At 38.3% G+C, this 23,217-nt stretch overlaps 1 protein-coding gene across 5 annotated transcripts in view; it reads left to right on the forward strand.

Moving 5' to 3' along the window:
• The first annotated feature begins 1,821 nt into the window (after positions 1-1,821).
• RIC3 (RIC3 acetylcholine receptor chaperone) overlaps positions 1,822-23,217 on the forward strand; it is a 50,631-nt gene continuing 29,235 nt past the window's right edge. For all 5 annotated transcript variants that reach the window (XM_082341621.1, XM_082341619.1, XM_082341620.1 and 2 more), the window contains exon 1: positions 1,822-1,972. In XM_082341621.1, coding sequence (XP_082197747.1) covers positions 1,849-1,972 — 124 coding nt within the window. In that variant the 5' untranslated portion in view covers positions 1,822-1,848. The remainder of the gene's footprint in view (positions 1,973-23,217) is intronic.

Here is a 23,217-nt window from a genome sequence, read left to right on the forward strand (position 1 = left end):
ACTTTCAGTGCTATTGATGATATCAATGATGATGATGCCTGAGTGATGCCAGTAGGGGCAACCACCTGGCTGCAATAATTGAGGAACCAGATTTGGAGGATATCAACTGCTTCTTGACAGACTTTCAACCAATCCTTCTTTATTCAGGCCCACTCCACATTTCTGCCTTTAAAGGAACTCAGTGCTTCCAATTCCTAATACTTTATAGGTTCTGAAGGCTAAATTTGTTTGCTTCTTAGAGTCTTTCTCTCTTAAAGTCTTTCACTTTTTATGCTCTAAACCTGCACTGTCCAATGTGGTAGCCACTAGGCACATGGTTATTAAGCTGTTGAAATGTGACTGACTAGTGCTACACATGTGGAAATGATAATATTGGGGGTATTTTGGGTTAAATAAATATATTATTAACTTCACCTGTTTATCTTCACTTTTTAAATGAGGCTACTAGAAAATTTTAAATTCATATGTGACTGGCCTTATATTTCTGTTGGATAATGTTGCATCTTATAAAATTTTGACATTTGTTGTCTGCTGTCATGTTTTCTCCCATTCTCTCTAGTCTTTTATTTGATACACTCTTTTTATTTTCATTATTGTGAGGTGTCTGGGGAAAGCAAAGATAAGTGGGTGTGCTCCGTCTGCCATGTTTAACTGGAAATTATATCCAAGTTTCTCATAACCTAGTTCCTGCTTATATTGCCTTATCACTTTATGTCCTGTCACCAATCCCATGGCCCAGCCAAAACGAATTACTAATCGTTTTCAGAACACGTAAGGAAGCTTCGAGTTTACGCCTTTGCTTTCTTTGCATCGTTTCCCTGGTATACCCTTTTAACTCTTCCCACCTGCCTAGTAACTTACTCATTCTTCAAATACTCAGATTTCACCTACTCTTAGGAGTTTTCTCCTCATTCCTCCTCCTTCCAGTTGAGCTAAGTGCTCCAGAGTCCATAATCTTTCCTGCATTTTCTTGTTTCTATAACTATCTACCCCATACGGAAGCCATCTTACTCATCAGATTCTGTAGTGCCATTTCGGGGTCTGATACATAGTAAGAACCAAAAGAATGTTTGTTAAATAAACCCATAAAGACAGTAACGAAGAACTGTGGGGATACAGAGGAAGGAGAGGCTGACTAAAACAGTTTCATGAGGTTAGTACTTTTCAGCTGTTCTTCAGAGAAGTTTTTAACAGGTGGAGATGCGTTAGTAATTTTCCAGGCAGAGGTAACACGATGAGCAAAGGTTCCCTGAAGGTAAGAAATATGCTGGGGAAATAGCAAATGATCTAGTTTGGACGGAGCGTTGGTAAGACCGGATCACGCAGGGCCTTGAGGTCATAGAAAGCAGTTTGACCTTTCTATGAGGATAAAGAGGAGTTTTTGAAAGATTTGAAGCTATGGAGAGCTTAAAACGCATTAGAGCTGCGTTTTAGTGTCATCACCTTGGTCTGCAGCTGGACAATGGAGGTGCGGGGCCTGGGTGGGGCCTTAACGAGGAAATTAATGGGCGGTCTGGGGCGGGGAGCGAGCAGTGTGGTGAGCGGGATGGAGAGGAGGGACGACCATCAGTTGTTTCGGTGGTAGAACGCCCATGTGGGCGTGGGGCGTGGGGTGTGGAAGGCGTGTCTAGTCGGTACAAATGAGAGGGCGCGGGTACCGCTCATCGCACCTGCTGACCGCGCGGGAGGAGCGGATCAGCCTCCCGCCGCGGAGCCGGAGGCGTCTGGTCACTTGTCCCTCGCGCGTCGCCGTCCACGCAGCCCTCGGTGGGGTCGAAGGAGGCCGCGGGCGTTGCGGTTCCAGTTCCGGTTCCGGTTGGAGCTCACCTGCGGCGAGGGCGGGTGGCCATGGCGTACTCCACTGTGCAGAGGGTGGCCCTGGCCTCGGGGCTCGTCCTGGCTGTGTCGCTGCTTCTGCCCAAGGCCTTTTTGTCCCGCGGAAAGCGGCAGGAGCCACCGCCGGCTCCCGAAGGTAAGCGGTGCTCCAGGGAGGGCGGCTCCGGGAATCTCCGTCCCTGCTAGAGAAAGCGGACCCGGCGGCGTGTGGGAGGTGCCAAGCCTCTGGGTTCTTTTGACACCAGCGGGCAGCTGCCCGAGCGGGTCCCTCCTGACCTTCCACCGCAGGCAGGACCAGGAGCGCACGCAGACAAGCCTGGGCACACTCCCCGGTTGCTGGCAGCCCCTTCCCTTCGCTGGCCTATCGCAACTAGTCACCGTCTGCTCAGGTGCTCTGAGTCAGGAGGGCTCTCTCTTGGCTTCCCCTCTTCAGGGCTTCCGTATGCTTTCTGCCGTGCATTTGAATGAAATAGTTGGAATTGGTACTGTTAACCTTAATTCGTTGTGTACTTTCAGTTTGGTGGTGGGTGCTCACTGCTTCAGGCTCTTTTTGTGCCTTTGTAAATATAACTTGAAGATTTTAATAATACGAATTTCAATTGTTGAGATGAACAAAGCTCTGCGTTCCCCTTACCTGAACAAGTATTTGTTAATCTTTTGCTATTGGCATGATGTATGTGGTGGTTAAAAATCCACCCTTTGGTTTGCATTCTGGGGCTTTATGGGTGAGTGTAACACGTCAGGGATGCCAAGGCTGGGAGAAGGAACTAGAACAGTTCTTTATAGGTCATGAAGTTGCCGTAACTTGAGTCATGGTTTTACAGTCTCCACACTTCCACTAATATTCAACCTGTTGATTGTTGGACAGCTCCTTTTGAACTGAAACTCATTTCCCTCTAATTTGTGCACACTGGCTGTAACTCCACCCTCTTGTACCTCACAGATTATAAATACTACAAATGCAAAGCACCAAGCTCTAGGGATGGAGAGCAGATCGAACCCAGAATTGTTTATAGAGTTTGCTTGATAATCTTTGTTTGTAAAACTATCTACCTGGGAGAGACTTTTTAAAAAAAGAAAAAACACTTGTTTTTCTCTCTCTTTCTGTTTTATTACAAAACCCCAAAGGTTTTACTCACTTTGTCTAATGATATTTTCTGCATTGAAGAAGAGTAAACTTGCGATGACCCTAAGCAGTAAAGATTTGTCTAGAATAGTCTCTTATCACAGTGAATTTTCGTACGCTGAATTATCTTGAATAAGTTCTATTCATTGTGAGTGGGAGACATTCTTCTGAATGTTGTATAGAGAGGCGATTAGACATGGCTTTTTCTCTTAACGCAGGTGGTAATAATCAATGTTCTCATCTTAGAATCTTTGCACTTTCTGTTCTCTTCATTCCTGAAGTGTTCTTTCCTCAGCTTCCTTCTCATTGCTCAAGTTTCAGCTCAAATGTGATCTCCTCAGAGAGACTTTCCCTGATGACCCTAGCTAAAATAACTCTTTACTCCCATCATTCCCTTTTCCATCATGTTTTATTTTCTCTGTTGAAGGCATTACTATATGATATGACATTTTATTATTTATTTACTCTTTTTTTTTTGTCTCCACCTTCTAGAATGTAAGCTCCTGAGGGCAGGCACTTTGTCTTGTTTACTATTATTTCTTCAGCAGTTGGCATATAATGGACAGTCAATAAATACTTTTAAATGAATAAGATTATGAAGATACTAATATTGTGAGTTCTCTTTTTGCATTAATTACCAAAGTAGTATAATCTAGGCAGAAACCTACCTTGAATGATGTATTCCAGTAACTGAAATTTGCTAACTAAAATCCCTGCCCTGGTACACTGACATTTTAAAAACAGTGAATCCTAACCATTATTGGGTTATATACCCCTTTGAGAATCTGATGAAAGTTATGGATTTTTTTCCCAGGAAAAATGCACATCCTTTTTATACACGCATTCAGAATTTGAGAATCAACTCAGAGAATCCACAGAACCCAGAAACTCCTGTTCTGAATAAAGGGACAGCCCTGATTATTTGAAAATTCTTAAAATTCATGCCATTATATCAATAGCTTCCATTTCTGCCCATTGGCATATATGTGAAACAAGTACAGTCCCTTTTCCACATAACAACTGTTAGGATAGTCTTTTAGCAAATATTTATGGTGTACACTTTTACATAGTTTACACACAACGTATAAATACTGTTAATTCCATGAAAAAATGAGCCAAATCCCTGCCTTGAGGAATCCACAGTTTAGTAGAGGGAAACAGACATTAAATAAGTGCAAAAAAGTGTCAATTACAGGTACTCAAGTCCTTGCACGGAAGTGGGGAGACACATGTTAGAATGGTCAGTTTTATTGGTGGCTCAAGAAAGGTGTCATGGAGAAGGAGAGCCTTTTTTTTTTTGGTAATAGCTTTCTTGAGATATAAATCACATACTATGCAATTCATCCATTTAAAGTGTGTGGTTGAATGGTTTTTAGCATGGTCACAGAGTTGTGCAACCATTAGCACAATCAATTTTTAGAACATTTCATCATTTTCACCCCCCCGAAAACCCATACTATTTAGCCATCACCCTTCAGCACCCCCCAACCCGTTCAGCCCTAGGCAACCATTAATCTACTGTCTGTCTTTATAGATTTGCCTCTTATGGACATTTCATATAAATGGAATCATACAATATGTGATCTTTTGTGACTGGTTTCTTTCACATAGCATGTTTTCAGGGTTCATCCATGTTGTAGCATTTATCAGTACTTTATTACTTTTTGTGGCTGAATAATATTCCATTGTGTGGAATATTCCATCCACATTTTATTCATTCATCAGTTGAAGGGCATTTTGGGTTTTGATTATTAAGAATAACACTGCTATTAACATCTCTGTACAGATTTTTGTATGGAGACATGCTTTGGTTTCTCTTGGGTATATGCATTTGGGAAATGTAAGCATTTTAGTGTGGCTGGAACTAAGAGTGGAATTTCTGGCTCATATGATTACTCTATGAGCAGTTTTGAGGAACTGCTATATTGTTTTCCAAAGTGGCTGCATCATTTTACATTCCCACCATTAGTGTGAGGGTTCCACTTTCCCCATATCCTCACTGACAGTTGTTATTGCTTACCTTTTTGATTATAGCCATCCTAATGGGTGTGAAGTGGTATCTTATTGTGATGTTTTTTTTTTTGTATTTCCATGATGACTAACAACATTGACACCTTTTATAGGCTATTTGTGTATCTTCTTTGGAGAAATGTCTATACAGACTTTTGCACATCTTTAAAATGGGTTTCTTATTGTTGTAAGAGTTCTTTATGTATTTTAGGTACAAGTTCATTATCAGATATATGATTTACAAATGTTTTCTTCCACTTAGTAAGTTGTCTTCACTTTCTCGATGGTGTCCTTTTAAGAAAAGTTTTAATTTTGATGAAGTCTGACTCATTTATTTTCTTCTCTTCTGCTTTTGGTGTCATATCTAAAAAAATAATTGCCAGATCCAAGGTCATGAAGATTTATGCCCATGTTTTCAAGTTTTATAATATTTACTCTTATATTTAAGTCTTTGATCCATTTTGAGTTAATATTTATATATGGTGTGAGGTAGAAGTCCCACTTCATGTGGATATACATTTATCCCAGCATTATTTTTGAAAACACTATTCTGTTTACATTGAATTGTTTTGACACCCTTGTTGAAATTCAATTGACTGTAAGTGTGAGAGTTTATTTCTGGACTCTCAATTCTGTTCCATTGATATAAATATCAGATATACCCGTCCTTATGCCAGTACCACACTGTCTTGTTTACTGTAGCTTTGTAGTTAAGTTTTGAGGTCATGAAGCATTAAGTCTTCCAACTGTGTTCTTTTTTCAAGATTAATTTCTGAGTCCTGTGGCCCAGCATTTCCATACACATTTTAGGATCAGCTTATCAATTTCTGCAGAAGCCAGCTGGGATTTTGATTGTGTGGAATCTGTAGACCAATTTGGAGAGTATTGCCATCTTAACAATATTAAGTCTTTCAATCTATGAACACAGGATTTCTTTTTATTTATTTAGGTCTTTAATTGATTTCAAAGAACTTTGTAGTTTTCAGTATACAAGTCTTATTTTGTTAAATATATTCCTAAGTATTTTATTCTTTTTGATGTTATTGTAAATTGAATTATTTTATTAATTTTATTTTCAAATTGTTCACTACTATTTTTTAGAAACACAGTTTTTGTGTATTAATATTGTATTCTGCAAACTTACTGAATTGTTTATTAGCTCCAACACATGATCTTGTTCTCTGCAAACAGAGATTGTTTTACTTCTTTCTTTCCAATCTACATGCCTTCTTTCTTTCTTTCTTTCTTTTTTTTTTTTTTTTTTTTCCCTAACTGCCTGGGCTAGAACCTCTGGTACAATGTTGAATAGAAGTAGTGAAGAGGGAACATCCTTGATTGTTCCTAAGTCTTAAGAAAGCTTTCAGGGCCTTCCCTGGTGGCGCAGTGGTTGAGAATCTGCCTGCCAATGCAGGGGACACGGGTTCGAGCCCTGGTCTGGGAGGATCCCACATGCCGCGGAGCAGCTGGGCCTGTGAGCCACAACTACTGAGCCTGCGTGTCTGGAGCCTGTGCTCCGCAACGAGAGAGGCCGTGATGGTGAGAGGCCCGCGCACCGCGATGAAGAGTGGCCCCCGCTTGCCACAACTGGAGAAAGCCCTTGCACAGAAACGAAGACCCAACACAGCCATAAATAAATAAATAAATAAGACTTAAAAAAAAAAAAAAAAGAAAGCTTTCATACCATTAAGGGTAATGCTAGCTGTGGATTTTTTTAAAGATGCCCTTTGAGGGAGTTCCCTTCTATTCCTAGTTTGTTGAGTATTTTTATTATGAAGGGGTGTTGAGTTTTGTCAAATGCTTTTTCTGTGTCTAGTGAAGCAATCAATCATGGGGTTTTTGTCCTACTTTCTATGGATATGATGCGTTACATAATTGATTTTGGGGTGTTAAACCAACCTTGCATTCCTTGGCTAAATTGAGGAAGTAATTCTAAAGTGTTTTTATTAGCCAGATTAAGAAGAACATTCCAGGCAGAGGGAACACAGAGCAAAAACAACACCCAGAGCCTTGAAATAGCTTTAGAGTTGTAAGAGATGAGACTAGGGGCCAAATTGTAAAGATTTTTTTTTTCTGCCATGCTTAAGGAGTTTGGATATTATTCTAAAGATAGAGGAGGCCACTGTAAGTTTATGAGTAGAAGAGAAACATACAGTCTGAAAGGACACCTTGGCAATAGTGTAGAGTCTGTATCATGAGGATTTTTTCAGGGAGAATATTGTTGCAGTAGTCCAGTTGAGACATGAACGTCATTAAGCCAGTGTCTTTGGGCTCGTCAGTTAGGATTCTCATGGTAAGGCACAGGAAATTCAGCTGAACTGTCTTAAGTCAAAAAGAGAATGTATTGACTAGTGCAAATGAAAAGACCCTGTGTTAGAATTGGCCTCCTGTGTGGTTTGATCTAGAGATTCATGGTCTGATTTTCCATGTCCTTTTCACTTCTGGGTTCCTTCTCAAGTTGGCTCTGTCTGTTGACTTCTCTCTCAGGGTAGCAACAATACTTGCAACAGTTCCAGATATCACCTCCTCACACTTAATTGTCCAGAGAAAGAATGTTTCTGTTCTTTTGAACTCTTCCTTCACTCCCATCTTACTCTTATCCCCTCCCCCTCCCCCCCACCTATTCTTTCCCAGTAGTTCCAGCTAACGCATCCTCCCATCTTAATAGCTTGAGTTAAGCTATTTGCAGTGCTGTGGGTAGAAAGAATATGCTGATTGACCACTGTGGAGTTGAGAGTGATTCCCAAAGGGAAATAGGGGTACAGGAAGAAGAAGGAGTAAATGGAGCAGGGGAGGCATCAACGTTGGATAGGAGGGGAGAGAACAATTTTAAGAGACATTTTTAAATAGACATGGAGCGTGAGAGAGAGGGAGGCATCTTGAATTATTCTCAGTTTATTGGCTTAGGTGAATACATAGATGGTAACACCCTTTACCAAAATAGTAATGAAGCAAAGTAGATTAAAGGGGAAAGATGATGAGTTCAGGAATTTGTAGACTAGTATCACGTCCCCTTCTTCCATCTTTTTTCCTAAGTTGACATCCCTAGCTGCCTCATCCACTCCTCATATGACATAGTTGCAAGTATCTAAACATAGCCCTCTTAGATGGCAAACAATAGCAAGTGTAAGCCAGTTAGCTCATGGAAGAGCAACCCCCCCACCCCCATTTTTAAAATTCTTTACTTTTATTAATGCATCTTGGGGATTGCTTTAGATTTTTGGCATTTTACTTGCCGACCTTGCTGTATATTTGAATCTTAAACTTTTTTTTTTTTAAACATCTTTATTGAAGTATAATTGCCTTACAATGGTGTGTTAGCTTCTGCTTTATAACAAAGTGAATCAGTTATACACATACAATATGTTCCCATATCTCTTCTCTCTTGCATCTCCCTCCCTCCCACCCTCCCCATCCCACCCCTCTAGGTGGTCACAAAGCACCGAGCTGATCTCCCTGTGCTATGTGGCTGCTTCCCACTAGCTATCTATTTTACATTTGGTAGTGTATATATGTCCATGACACTCTCTTACCCTGTCACATCTCACCCCACCCCCTCCCCATATCCTCAAGTCCATTCTCTAGTAGGTCTGTGTCTTTATTCCCGTCTTGCCACTAGGTTTTTCATGGCCTTTTTTTTTTTTTTTTCCCTTAGATTCCGTATATATGTGTTAGCATACTGTATTTGTTTTTCTCTTTCTGACTTACTTCACTCTGTATGACAGACTCTAACTCCATCCACCTCATTACAAATACCTCCATTTCATTTCTTTTTATGGCTGAGTAATATTCCATTGTATAAATGTGCCACATCTTCTTTATCCATTCATCTGTCGATGGACATTTAGGTTGCTTCCATGTCCTGGCTATTGTAAATAGAGCTGCAATGAACATTTTGGTACATGACTCTTTTTGAACTATGGTTTTCTCAGGGTATATGCCCAGTAGTGGGATTGCTGGGTCGTATGGTAGTTCTATTTGTAGTTTTTAAAGGAACCTCCATACTGTTCTCCATAGTGGCTGTATCAATTTACATTCCCACCAACAGTGCAAGAGTGTTCCCTTTCCTCCACACCCTCTCCAGCATTTATTGTTTCTAGATTTTTTGATGATGGCCATTCTGATCGGTGTGAGATGATATCTCATTGTAGTTTTGATTTGCATTTCTCTAATGATTAATGATGTTGAGCATTCTTTCATGTGTCTGTTGGCAATCTGTATATCTTCTTTGGAGAAATGTCTATTTAGGTCTTCTGCCCATTTTTGGATTGGGTTGTTCGTTTTTTTGTTATTGAGCTGCATGAGCTGCTTGTAAATCTTGGAGATTAATCCTTTGTCAGTTGCTTCATTTGCAAATATTTTCTCCCATTCTGAGGGTTGTCTTTTGGTCTTGTTTATGGTTTCCTTTGCTGTGCAAAAGCTTTTAAGTTTCATTAGGTTTCATTTGTTTATTTGTGTTCTTATTTCCATTTCTCTGGGAGCTGGGTCAAAAAGAATCTTGCTGTGATGTATGTCATAGAGTGTTCTGCCTATGTTTTCCTCTAAGAGTTTGATAGTGTCTGGCCTTACACTTAGGTCTTTAATCCATTTTGAGTTTATTTTTGTGCATGGTGTCAGGGAGTGTTCTAATTTCATACTTTTACATGTATCTCTCCAATTTTCCCAGCACCACTTATTGAAGAGGCTGTCTTTTCTCCACTGTATATGCTTGCCTCCTTTATCAAAGATAAGGTGACCATATGTGTGTGGGTTTATCTCTGGGCTTTCTATTCTGTTCCATTGATCTATATTTCTGTTTTTGTGCCAGTACCAAACTGTCTTGATTACTGTAGCTTTGTAATATAGTCTGAAGTCAGGTAGCCTGATTCCCCCAGCTCCATTTTTCGTTCTCAAGATTGCTTTGGCTATTCGGGGTCTTTTGTGTTTCCATACAAATTGTGAAATTTTTTGTTCTAGTTCTGTGAAAAATGCCAGTGGTAGTTTGATAGGGATTGCATTGAATCTGTAGATTGCTTTGGGTAGTAGAGTCATTTTCATAATGTTGATTCTTCCAATCCAGGAACATGGTATATCTCTCCATCTATTTGTATCATCTTTAATTTCTTTCATCAGTGTCTTATAATTTTCTGCATACAGGTCTTTTGTCTCCTTAGGTAGGTTTATTCCTAGATATTTTATTCTTTTTGTTGCAGTGGTAAACGGGAGTGTTTTCTTAATTTCACTTTCAGATTTTTCATCATTAGTGTATAGAAATGCAAGAGATTTCTGTGCATTAATTTTGTATCCTGCTACTTTACCAAATTCATTGATTAGCTCTAGGAGTTTTCTGGTAGCATCTTTAGGATTCTCTATGTATAGTATCATGTCATCTGCAAATAGTGACAGCTTTACTTCTTCTTTTCCGATTTGGATTCCTTTTATTTCTTTGTCTTCTCTGATTGCTGTGGCTAACACTTCCAAAACTATGTTGAATAATGGTGGTGAGAGTGGGCAACCTTGTCTTGTTCCTGATCTTAGTGGAAATGGTTTCAGTTTTTCACCATTGAGGACAATGTTGGCTGTGGGTTTGTCATGTATGGCCTTTATTATGTTGAGGAAAGTTCCCTCTATGCCTACTTTCTGCAGGACTTTTATCATAAATGGGTGTTGAATTTTGTCGAAAGCTTTCTCTGCATCTATTGAGATGATCATATGGTTTTTCTCCTTCAATTTGTTAATATGGTGTATCACATTGATTGATTTGCGTATGTTGAAGAATCCTTGCATTCCTGGGATAAACCCCACTTGATCATGGTGTATGATCCTTTTAATGTGCTGTTGGATTCTGTTTGCTAGTATTTTGTTGAGGATTTTTGCATCTATGTTCATCAGTGATATTGGCCTGTAGTTTTCTTTCTTTGTGACATCTTTGTCTGGTTTTGGTATCAGGGTGATGGTGGCCTCGTAGAATGAGTTTGGGAGTGTTCCTCCCTCTGCAATATTTTGGAAGAGTTTGAGAAGGATAGGTGTTAGCTCTTCTCTAAATGTTTGATAGAATTCACCTGTGAAGCCATCTGGTCCTGGGCTTTTGTTTGTTGGAAGGTTTTTAATCACAGTTTCAATTTCAGTGCTTGTGATTGGTCTGTTCATATTTTCTGTTTCTTCCTGGTTCTTTTTTTTTTTTTTTTTTTTTTTTTAAATAGGAGCTACTCATCTAGGTTTTGTCCATTTTGTACATTCACTTGATGTTTTGGAACCAAATATAGCAGTTTCTAGCCTTCTCTGTTGCATTTTATCTATTGGTCCAGAATTCTAGCCTCTTGACATTTTTTCAGAATATTTATTGTTCCATTCAGTGTATTTGTTTTACCATCTCTCTCAGCCATGTGCCATTCTTGATTTTTAAAAAAACTTTTTTGTTAGACATTTTCAAACATAAGCAGAAGTCGAGAGAGTAGTAAGATGAATCCACATAACCCTGCTTCAACAACCATCATCTTGTATCATGTATATCCCCACTTACTTTTCCCCCCATACACTCAATTATTTTGAAGCAAATCCCAGACATTGGGTCATTTCATCCGTAAATAATTTTGTATACATCTCTAAAAAATAAGAATTCTTCTGAAAACATAGCCGCAATATCATTATCACACCTAAAAAATCAATAATTCCTTAATGCCATTAAATATCCAGTCGGCATTCAAATGTCTCTGACTGCCTCATAATTTTTTTTCACAATTTCACCCTTGCTTTTGATTAGCATGTCTTCTTGATCATTCAAATTATTTTTTAAAATCTATCAGTCATTTGAAACTGCTCTTAGGGTCACCCCAGTCTATTCATTGAAACCTTTTGTGTAGAGTCATTAAACTAGTTGGTCATTTGATTGCTTTACTCCATCTTATTCTGTCTGTTTTAGGCTGTGGTCCACCTTCTTCCTCCCTTCTCCCTTCAGTCTATTCTCAACATAGCATCCATACTGATCCTTTTAAAGCATAAGTTTCTCCCTCCATAAAACCTTCCAGTGGCTTCCTGACTCACTCAGATGAAAAGACAAAGTCTGTACATGACCTACAAGACCCTACTTAATCCTCTTCCCCATTTCCTTCTCCTTTTCCCTCTTTCTCATTTTGCTTTGACCACGCTGGCCTTCTCACTGTTGCTTGAACATGCCAGGTGTGCTCCCACCTCAGGGCCTTTTCATTTGTTGTTTCCCCTGCCTGAAATGCTCTTCCTTGGATAGCCATGTGCCTTTCCTTTATCTTCTCCTGAGCCTTCTCTGGATACTCCCGCTAAAATCTTTATTTCCCCCCAACACATCCTATCCCCTTTGCCTGCTTCATTTTTTCTCTTTAGTATTTATCATTATTTTGTGTGTCATCTCTTTTCCCATTTAGAAAGGAGGTTCCATGAGGGTAAGGATTTTTGTTTGTTTTGTTCACTGCTGTATCTCCAACTTTAGACCAGGCCTGCACATTGTAGAAAATCAATATTCATGAATAAAGGAATTAGTGAATTGAGTGAATTAATGAATGCTGGCTCCCAGGGATCATGGTTTCCTCTATTAGCATTTATAAGCCATTACATTATTATTACTATTATTTATGGTTACATAAATTATTGTGTATCCATATGATAGACTATTATGAATCTAGTAAATTATATTCATGAGGAGTTGGAGTTTTTTTTGTTTTTTGTTTGTTTTGGTGGCCAGTTTTCTTTTTCTTTGAAATCAAAGGGGAAAAAATACCAGTTTGTCTGGGATCACTGTGGATTTATAAACAGGGTAGATAGTACAAATACCGAATTAATTATACCTGAACTTGAAATCTGATACTGTGTACCATACCTATTTTTTGGGGGGAACTTTCTTTTTTTTAATTGAAGTATAGTTGATTTACAATGCTGTGTTAATTTCTGCTGTATAGCAAAGTGATTCAGTTATACATACATATACATTCTTTTTCATATTCTTTTCCATTATGGTGTATCACAGGAGATTGAATATAGTTCCCTGTGCTATACAGTAGGACCTTGTTGTTTATCCATTCTATATATACTAGTTTGCATCTGCTAACCCCACACTCCCACTCCATCCCTCCTGCAACACGCCCCCCCAGCAACCACATGTCTGTTCTCTATATCTGTGAGTCTATTTCTGTTTTGTAGATAAGTTCATTTGTGTCCTATTTTTTGGGTTCCACATATAAGTGATATCATATGGTGTTTGTCTTTCTTTCTGACTTACTTCACTTAGTATGGTAATCTCTAGTTGCATCCATGTTGCTGCATATGGCATTATTTCGTTCTTTTTTATGGCTGAGTAGTATTCCATTGCTTAAATGTAGCACATCTTCTTTATCCATTCATCTGTTGATGGACATTTAGGTTGTTTCCATGTCTTGGCTATTGTGAATAGTGCTGCTATGAACATAGGGGTGCATGTATCTTTTTTGGATTATAGTTTTATCTGGATATGTGCCCAGGAGTGGGATTTCTGGATCATATGGTAATTTTATTTTTAGTTTTCTGAGGAACCTCCATTCTGTTTTCCATAGTGGCTACACCAACTTACATTCCCACCAACAGTGTAGGAGGGTTCCCTTTTCTCCACATCCTCTCCAGCATTTGTTATTTGTATACTTTTTAATGACGGCCATTCTGACCAGTGTGAGGTGGTACCTCATTGTAGTTTTGGTTTGCATTTCTCTAATAATTAGCGATGTTAAGCATCTTTTCATATGCCTGTTGGCCATTTGTATGTCTTCTTTGGAGAAATGTCTAGGTCTTTTCCCATTTTTCAGTTGGGTTGTTTGTTTTTTTGTTTAAGTTGTATGAGCTGTTTGTATATTTTGGAAATTAAGCCCTTGTCAGTAGCATCATTTGCAAATATTTTCTCCCATTCTGTAGGTTGTCTTTTTGTTTTGTTTATGGTTTCCTTTGATGTGCAAAAGCTTGTAAATTTGATTAGGTTCCATTTGTTTATTTTTGTTTTTATTTCCATTGCCTTAGGAGACTGACCTAAGAAAACAATGGTACTATTTATGTCAGAGAATGTTTTGCCTGTGATCTCTTTTAGGAGCTTTATGGTGCCATGTCTTATGTTTAAGTCTTTAACCATTTTGAGTTTATTTTTGTGTATGGTGAAAGCTGTCCAACTTTCCCAACACCACTTGCTGAAGAGACTGTCTTTTCCCCGTTGTATATTCTTGCCTCCTTTATTGAAGATTAATTGACCGTAGGTGTGTGGGTTTATTTCTGGGCTCTCTGTTCTGTTTCATTGATCCATATGTCTGTTTTTGTGCCAGTACCGTGCTGTTTTGATTACTTTAGCTTTGTAGTATTGTCTGAAGTCTGGGAGGCTTATGCCTCCTTCTTTGTTCTTTTTCTTTGGGATTGCTTTGGCAATTCTAGGTCCTTTATGGACCCAGAATTTAGGATTATTTATAAATAAAGAAATTTTAGGATTATTTATTTGTTCTAGTTCTGTGAAAAATGTCCTGAATAATTTGATAGGGATAGCATTAAATCTGTAGATTGCTTTGGGTAGTGTGCTCATTTTAACAATATTAATTCTTCCAATCCAAGAGCATGGGATATCTTTCCATTTCTTTGAGTCTTCTTTGGTTTCTTTTATTAATGTTTTATAATTTTTAGCATATAACTCTCACCTCATTGGTCAAGTTTGTTCTTAAGTATTTTATTTTGGGGTGTGTGATTTTGAAAGGTATTGTTTTTTTACATTCCTTTTCTGATATTTCATTGTTAGTGTAAAGAAATGAAACCAATTTCTGTATGTTAATCTTGTATCCTGCTACCTTGATGAATTCATTTATCAGTTCTAGTAGATTTTGTGTGGAGTCCTTAGGGTTTTCTATGTATAGTATCATGTCATTTGCATATAATGACAATTTTACTTCTTCCCTTCATTTGGATACCTTTTATTTCTTTTTCTTGTCTGATTGCTGTGGGTAGAACTTCCAGTATCATGTTGAATAGAAGTGGTAAGAGTGGGCATCCTTGTCTTGTTCCAGAATTTAGTGGGAAGGCTTTCAGCTTTTCACCATTGAGTATTACATTGGCTTTGGGTTTGTCGTAAATAGCTTTTATTATGTTGAGATATGTTCTCTCTGTACCCACTTTTACCGGTAAGAGTTTTTATAATGAATGGATGTTAAATTCTGTGAAATGCTTCTTTTGCATATACTGAGATGACCATGTGGTTTTTGTCTTTTCTTGTTTATGTGGTGTATCACATTGATTGATTTGCATGTGTTGAACAATCCTTGTGAACTTGGAATGTATCCCACTTGGTCATGGCATATGATTTTTTTTATGTGGTGTTGAATTTGGTTTGCTAATATTTTGTTGAGAATTTTTGAATCTATATTCATCAAAGATATTGGCCTGTAATTTTCTTTTTTGGTGGTGTCTTTGTCTGGTTTGGGTATCAGGGTGGTGGTGGCTTCATAGAATGTCTTTGGGAATGTTCCTTCCTCTTCAGTTTTTTGGAAGAGTTTGAGAAGGATCAGTATAAGTTCCTCTTTGCATGTTTGGTAAAATTCGCGTGTGAAGCCATCTGGTCCTATAATTTTGTTTGTAGGGAGTTTTAAGATTACAGATTCTATTTCACTTCTAGTGATTGGTCTGTTCAAATTAACTATTTCTTCTTGATTCAGTTTTGGTGGGCTATATGTTTCTAGAAACTTGTCCATTTCTTCTAGGTTATCAAATTTGTTGGCATATAATTGTTCATAGTATTCTCTATGGTTTCTTGTATTTCTGCAGGTATCGGTTGTTATGTCTCCTTTTTCAATTCTTATTTTGTTTATTTTGTTCTTGGTGAGCCTGGCCAGAGGTTTGTCAATCTTGTTTACCCTTTCAAAGAACCAGCTCTTGGTTTTACTGATTTTTCTTTCTATTTTTTTTTTTTAATTTATTTTCAGCTGCATTGGGTCTTCGTGCTGCACGTGGGCTGTCTCTAGTTGCAGTGAGTGGGGGCTATTCTTTGTTGCAGTGCACGGGCCTCTCATTGTGGTGGCTTCTCTTGTTGTGGATCACGGGCTCTAGGCGCACGGACTTCAGTAGTTGTGGCTTGTGAGCTCGGTAGTTGTGGCTTATGGGCTCTAGAGCGCAGGCTCAGTAGTTGTGGCACACAGGCTTAGTTGTTCGGTGGCATGTGGGATCTTCCCAGACCAGGGCTCGAACCCGTGTCCCCTGCATTGGCAGGCAGATTCTTAACCACCTTGCCACCAGGGAAGCCCTCTATTGTTTTTTAGTCTCTATTTTATTTATTTCTTCTCTGATCTTTATTATTTCCTTCCTTCTGCTAACTCTAGGTTTTTGTTCTTTTTCTAATTCTCTTAAGTGGTAGGTTAGGTTGTTTATTTGAAGTTTTTCTTGCTTTTTGAGGAAGGCCTGTATCACTATGAACTTCCCTCTAAGAACTGCTTTTGCTGCATCGCATAAATTTTGTATGGTTGTGTTTTCCTTGTCACTTGTCTCAAGGTATTTTTAAATTTCCTGTTTGATTTCATCATTGACCCATTGTTTGTTTGGTTGGGGTTTTTTTAGTAGCGTGTTGTTTAGTCTCCATGTAATTGCTTTTTTCTCATTTCTTTTTTCTGTGGTTGATTTCTAGTTTCATGCCATTGTGGTCAGAAAAGATGCTTGTGATAATTTCTATACTCTTAAATTTGTTGAGGCTTGTGTCCTAGTATGTGGTCAGTCCTAAAGAATGTTCCATGTGCACTTGAAAAGAATGTGTATTCTGGTTTTTTGGATGTAATTTCCTGAAAATGTCAACTGTTCTATTGTATCATCTAGGATCTCTGTTGCCTTATTGATTTTCTGTCTAGAAGATCTGTCCAGAGAAGATCTGTCCATTGATGTGAGTGGGGTGTTAAAGTCTCCTACTATTATTGTATTCTTGTCATTTTCTTTCTTTATGTCTGTTAGTATTTGTTTTATGTATTTGGATGGTCCTATATTAGGTGCATATATGTTGATGAGCGTAAAATCCTCTTCTTGTATTGATCTTTTTATTGTTATATAGTGTCCTTTATCTTTCTTTATGGCCTTTGTTTTAAGTCTATTTTGTCTGATATGAGTATTGTGACCCCCGCTTTCTTGTCGTTTCCATTTGCGTGAAATATCTTTTTCCATCCCCTCACTTTCAGTCTCTGTGTGTCCTTTGCCCTAAAGTGGGTCTCTTGTAGGCAGCATCTTGTAGGCTTTTGTTTCTTAATCTAATCTGCCACTCTGTGTCTTTTTATTGGAGCATTTAGTCCATTGACATTTAAGGTAATTATTGATAGATATGTATTTATTGCCATTTTAAACATTGTTTTCCTGTTGATTTTATATTTCTTCTTTGTCCCTTTCTTTTTCTTGTTGTTTTCCTTTTTCTTTTGTATTATACTTATGTTCTCTTCTTTTTGGTTTTTGTGAATCTATTTTATGTTTTTGATTTGTGGTAACCCTGTTTTTCAAGTATGTTAACCCCATTGTATATCTACTTGCCTTAGACTGGTAGTCATATAGGCTCAAACACATTCAAGGAAATTTTTTAAAATCTACATTTTTTTTACTCTCCTCTGTCACATTTTATGATTTTGGTGTTCTCTTTTATATCTTCATGTTCATCGTTTTGCTGTTCATTGTGGTTATCATTACTTTCACAGAAATTTTTTGATTTTTTTTTTAATCTGTGTACTGGCTTATTTAGGTGATTTGCTTTCCAGTTGTGATTTTCTGTTTTCTATATATTCTTCTATTTAGAGATCTTTCAATATTTCCTTTTAGGGGATAGTTTTAGTATTGCTGTATTCTTTTAGTTTTTGCTTGTCTGAAAAATTCTTTGTCTCTCCTTCTATTCTAAATGATAATCCTGCTGGGTAGAGTACCTTAGGTTGCAGATTTTTCCCTTTCAGGACTTTGACTATATCTTGCCACTCCCTTCTGGCCTGCAACGTTTCTGTAGAGAAATCAGCTGATAGCCTTATGGGGGAACCTATGTAATTAACTCTTTGTTTTTCTCTTGCTGCCTTTAGAATCCTCTCTTTAACTTTTGCCATTTTTATTATAATATGTCTTGGTGTAGGTCTGTTTGGGTTTACCTGTTTGGGACCCTCTGTGCTTTCTGTATCTGGATATCTGTTTCCTTCTTTAGGTTTGGGAATTTTTCAGCCATAATCTCTTTTAATACATTTTGGATCTCCTTTTCTGTTTCTTCTCCTCATGAAGAGTTCTAAATAATATGGGAAAATTGTATACTATAAATGAAAAGTAAAGATATATTCACTGTATGTATTCACTAGGAAGAAGTAGGTCAACATCTTAACAGTGGTTATTTCTGGGTCATGGAAACATGGGTGGTTGTTATTTATACTTTTCTCTACTTTCTCAATTTTCTATAGGTATGCGTTTTTTTTTCTTTTATAACCAGAAAAAATGTTTCTTCCCTTCCATGTCCACTCCATCAAATAAAAAAAAAAAAAAAGGAAGAATCCTTTTTAGAATTGAGCCCAAGAAATGTTCACTTCTCTATAGTTGAAAAGTCCACTATCCACCTTCTGCTTTTTGCAAACTGGAACAATAGTTATCTATCTCCATTCGTTCAAGATTTCTTTTTTTATCAATATAATTTCTTAAAATTTTCTTTAGTTCAGTGACCTCATGTGCAAGTTTTACCAGCCTTCCTGGTAGAAATTATTTAGTGAACAGACTTGATCTTATCCTCCTCACCCATCTGGGACTTTTTTTCCCTCTAGGATTGTTAATTCTCTCCCATTTAACTCCAAATTCATACCCTTGGATAGAGAATATGGAAGCAAAATAGAGGTTGAGAAATTCTGCTTTCTCAGCATTACATTTTATCATCAAGAAAATTGCCTTTTCACTCTAAAAATACCCTTTTTGCTTTTGCTAGCCTTTTTGTAAACCTTAATTTGTTTTGGGCCTTGGCCTCCTCATGTGGTTCTTCCAAGTCTTGCTACTCTTTCATGCTGATTGCTGATGTGTTCTTCTGTTCATTTTTTGTCTGTTCTTTTAGAATAGCTACCAGTACAACTACTGTTTTCCTCTGCCTTCCCCACCTGCTTAAGAATTTTTTAAATGCCCAAGCAAAAATGCATTTTAAGAGCTTTCTTCTTAGAGTCTCATGCAATGGAACCACGTGTCTCTGTTCTCAGGACTTCTTAATTCTGCTTTCCTAGAGCCTGTGCCATACAACCCCTACCTTTTTGCCACAAATTCTAAGATGGCATGATCTCTTTCTCCTATGGTTCTCCTTTCATTTCACCAACAGGTTTCTTCTTTAGCCAGAGTAACCATTCCCTGACTCACTTTACGTACCTTTGAAACATGAAGATGTCAGCATACTAGGTCAGGAACTTGTTAGTTGTTCCTGGTTAGCTGACTGGGACTTTGAACAGGTTCCAGAGTAGTTGAAGCCCTCCAAGGTGACAGTGTGCTGCTTCTATGCTAGAATTGGCTTCAAGAGAGTCCTACCTTCCAGCTTCATTGGCTGGGGCCTGGGGGGCTCCTACAGTAATGTTACGTTTGGCATCTCTCCTGCTGACCCTGCCCACCTGTGTTTTCCATTGAGCGTCTCACTTTGAATGCCTGTAAACAGGGTTCCTTACCAGCCCCTCCCCAGTAACCCTGTTCCTCTGGAATAGTTCAGACTCTTTTTGTCACCATGTTCTCCTCAAGTGAGTCCTGCTCACTGAGTCTGAAGCTCTCCAAGATGTGAAAATACATACACACATATATGTATATGTGTGTATACATATTTATACATACATATGTAACACACACATATATACGTAATTCTTTGTTATCTTAAATTAGCTCTTTATGTGTTGGTATGTAGGTGCCTGAGATAAATGGATTATTTTGGTCCTTTACCTTTTGTCTTAATGAAACATCAGACATCTACTCTGAAAGTGTGCAAAGAGGAGCAGAGACAATTTGAGAGTCTGTGAATGCATGTAAATTAGACACTTTTTCAATTTCAGAAACTCAGAGGTGGTTGAGTGTGGGGCACCTCGATCAGTCTGACTACCATTTTCTATTCTCAAAACTGTGAAATTGAAAACACTCAGGATAATGAAGTAAAAAACTATTTTTAGCTCTGAGAGTGACTGGGCTGGGTCTTGAGATTACAGCAAGGCCAGCAGGCCTAGTGTAAGTCATTCAGATCAGTTCAACAAAGTGTATAGCATGCAAGGCCCAGAGCATGCTCTGTAAGCAGAAAGAAAATACTAGAGCGCGGCACGCTCCGCCGTGCGTCGGGACCGGGGTCCGGTGCGGAGAGCCCTTCGTCCTGGGACACGGGGTGTGGCCGGAAAGGCGGCCACCCCCTCGCCCGTCACGCACCACACGTTCTTGGGGAACCTGGTGCTAAACCATTCGTAGACGACCTGCTTCTGGGTCAGGGTTTTGTACGTAGCAGAGCAGCTCCCTCGCTGCGATCTATTGAAAGTCAGCCCTCGACACAAGGGTTTGTAAAAGAAAAAAAAAGAGAGAAAAAAAAAAAAGAATAAAAAGTATGAAAAGAAGAAAAAAAATAAAATAAAATAATTAAAGAAAATACTAGACTTCTATTAAAGAAGTTCATAGTTTGTCCTTCAGCCACAGAGCACCAGGAATGCACCTGCAGTTGAATAAATTGGGTTTATTGCTTGTTGCAGCAAAGGAGGATGCACACCACGAGGAAGCACGCAGCATCTCAGTAAGAGTGTTAGAAAAGTCTTACTATAGGATTTAGGCTTGTGTTAGGTGATTGTGAGGGAGGTTTAAGGACGTCGGGCTTTGCTATGGATCGGGTGCTGTCAGAAAGTGGGGCAAATTCTATGACTGGGTATCTTAGTAGAGTTTATGTAAAGAGAGAGCAGTCTAAAGAAAAGCTATAGCTATAATTGGCAAAGAAGCAGCAGTCACTCATCATCCAGCAATAGGGGCTATTTGATATTTTTTTGGTTTGGGCGGTGTTCATGTTTTGTGTGTGTTCAGACAGATTACACAGTGTTCTTATTTTTTTTTGTCTGATCCATCATGGTCACAGAATGGTCTTGTCTGATGTTCATGTCTGAAATTGCTTATGTGTAAGAGGAGAACACCAAGACCTAACTGTGAGTGCCAGGCCAGCTCATAGCAACACCAGGCCAGCTCCTGGGTATCAGAGGCTGCTTTTCTTATTCTCAGGTATGATTTGTAGGTTTTAATCAGCACTAGCTAAAATTGGGTAGAAATGGTACTTAGTGGAAGATATTACCCATTTCTGTTCCAATCCATTCAAATAGAGGATGTAAGACACATAAATAGAACTCTTGAATAAGGCCAGGTGTGATAAGTGCAGTTAAAGAGGTTCAGACAGTGTATTCTAAGCAATGGGGATGATAAGAGAAAATGCTTCAGGGACAAGGGCAGTATTTGGCCTGGGCTTAGGATAGGCTGGATTTAGATATGTGGACTTGGAGGGAAAAGCAAAACCATTCGAGTAAGCAAAGGCTGAGAGGTAAGAAATCACAAGGCAGGCTCAAAGCATGGTGAGAAGTCTAGTTTGGCTGAATCAGGAGTTATGTAATGGGAAAGAAGCGTGAAGAGGTACTTTTGGGCTAGATTATGGAATTCAGTTGTTTTAGGAGTTCACCTTGTAGGGAGGGAAAAATCAGAATTTGCTAAATACTTACTGTGTGTGCTGGGAGCTTTGTATATGTTATCTTATTTAATCTGTAACCCTTGTAACAACCCTGAGAAGTAGGTGTCATGATAGCCATTTTATAGATGATGAAAATGAGCTCTAGTAAGGTTAATTTAACCTCCACTTAAATAGTTGGACACACAGCGAGGATCTTAATAACTCTGACTGAAAAGGTGGTACTCACTTTATTGATACTTCCCTCTGCTGTCTCCTGTGTGATGCAGTCTCTTGTCATTATGGGAACCGTTGAAAGCTTTTGATCAAAGGAATGGCAAGACCAGTTAGAATTATGCTTTAGGAAGATTACTCTGGTAACAAACAGTAATAGTTAACATGTGTTGAATATATGGACTAGGCCCTGTGCTAAGCAACTTAGACACACACATATCTCTTTTAATAATATGTAGGATGAATTGGGAGTGGGGAGGTTGGTAAAAGACGAAGAAAAAAATCTGATTAGACAAGCAGAAAACATTAAAGCAGTGGTCAGCAAAGTAGAGTTAGGTAGGAGGGGAATGCGATAAGATGGGCCCTTGGAGGAGACTGGTGAGGAAGAAACAGTCAGCTGTTGTTGGAGCCTCCACTTTAAGTAATGCTGAATTAAATATGACCTCAAGAACTTTCTCAGTATTTAGGGAGAAGCTTTCGTATCTTAGAGGACTGGCTACATTAAGACCTTTCTTGTTCTGTGGTAATCAGAAATATAAACACATCCAGTTCTTTATCGATTTATTTGCCCTAAGAATGAAATGCTGCAAATGGTTTAATGTTGCTTTCAGAAAGCTCTTTTGTTAACAGTGCTAGAGTTTCTGTTTTTGTTTTTAGCAATAGGGATGGTTATTAACAAGGGAAAGTAGAGCTGCACTCTGTAAAATCCATTAAGATTTTAGTCAAGCTTAAATGATTTGCTAAGTGAAATTTTAATAATTAAATAAACCTAAATATGGGGAAAGCTTTCAATAAACAATTGGGATTTAGTCAAGTCCATTTAATAGAATACTTAAGTACATATAGAGATAGGGAACACAGCTGTTTTCTATTTTGGAAGGTCTGCAATTTTAATGTTCTAATATCTTTAATGTTCTGATCTCTTTAGTTGTTTGTTTTAAAGCAATTAAAAAACAAAATCACAAATCCCAACCTCCTAATTTATCCCACCCTTCCCTGCTTTCCCCTTTGGTAACCATAAATTTTTCTATGTCTTTGAGTTTCTGTTTTGTAAATAAGTTCATTTGTATCTTTTTAAAAAATTCTACATATAAGTGATATCCTATGATATTTGTCTTTCTCTGTCTAGCTTACTTCACTTAGTATGATAATCTCTAGGGCTGTCCATGTTGCTGCAGATGGCACTATTTCATTCTTTTTTATGGCTGAGTAATATTTCATTGTGTATATAGTACCATATGTATGGGATTAACATATACACACTACTATATAGAAAACAGATTAACTAACAAGGACCTACTGTATAGCACAGAGACCTATACTCAATATTTTTTAATAACCTAAGGGCAAAGAATCTGAAAAAGTGTGTGTGTGTGTGTGTATGTGTGTG

The sequence above is a fragment of the Balaenoptera borealis genome, assembly GCF_965194805.1.
Source record: "Balaenoptera borealis genome assembly, chromosome: 11".
Taxonomy (NCBI): domain Eukaryota; kingdom Metazoa; phylum Chordata; class Mammalia; order Artiodactyla; family Balaenopteridae; genus Balaenoptera; species Balaenoptera borealis.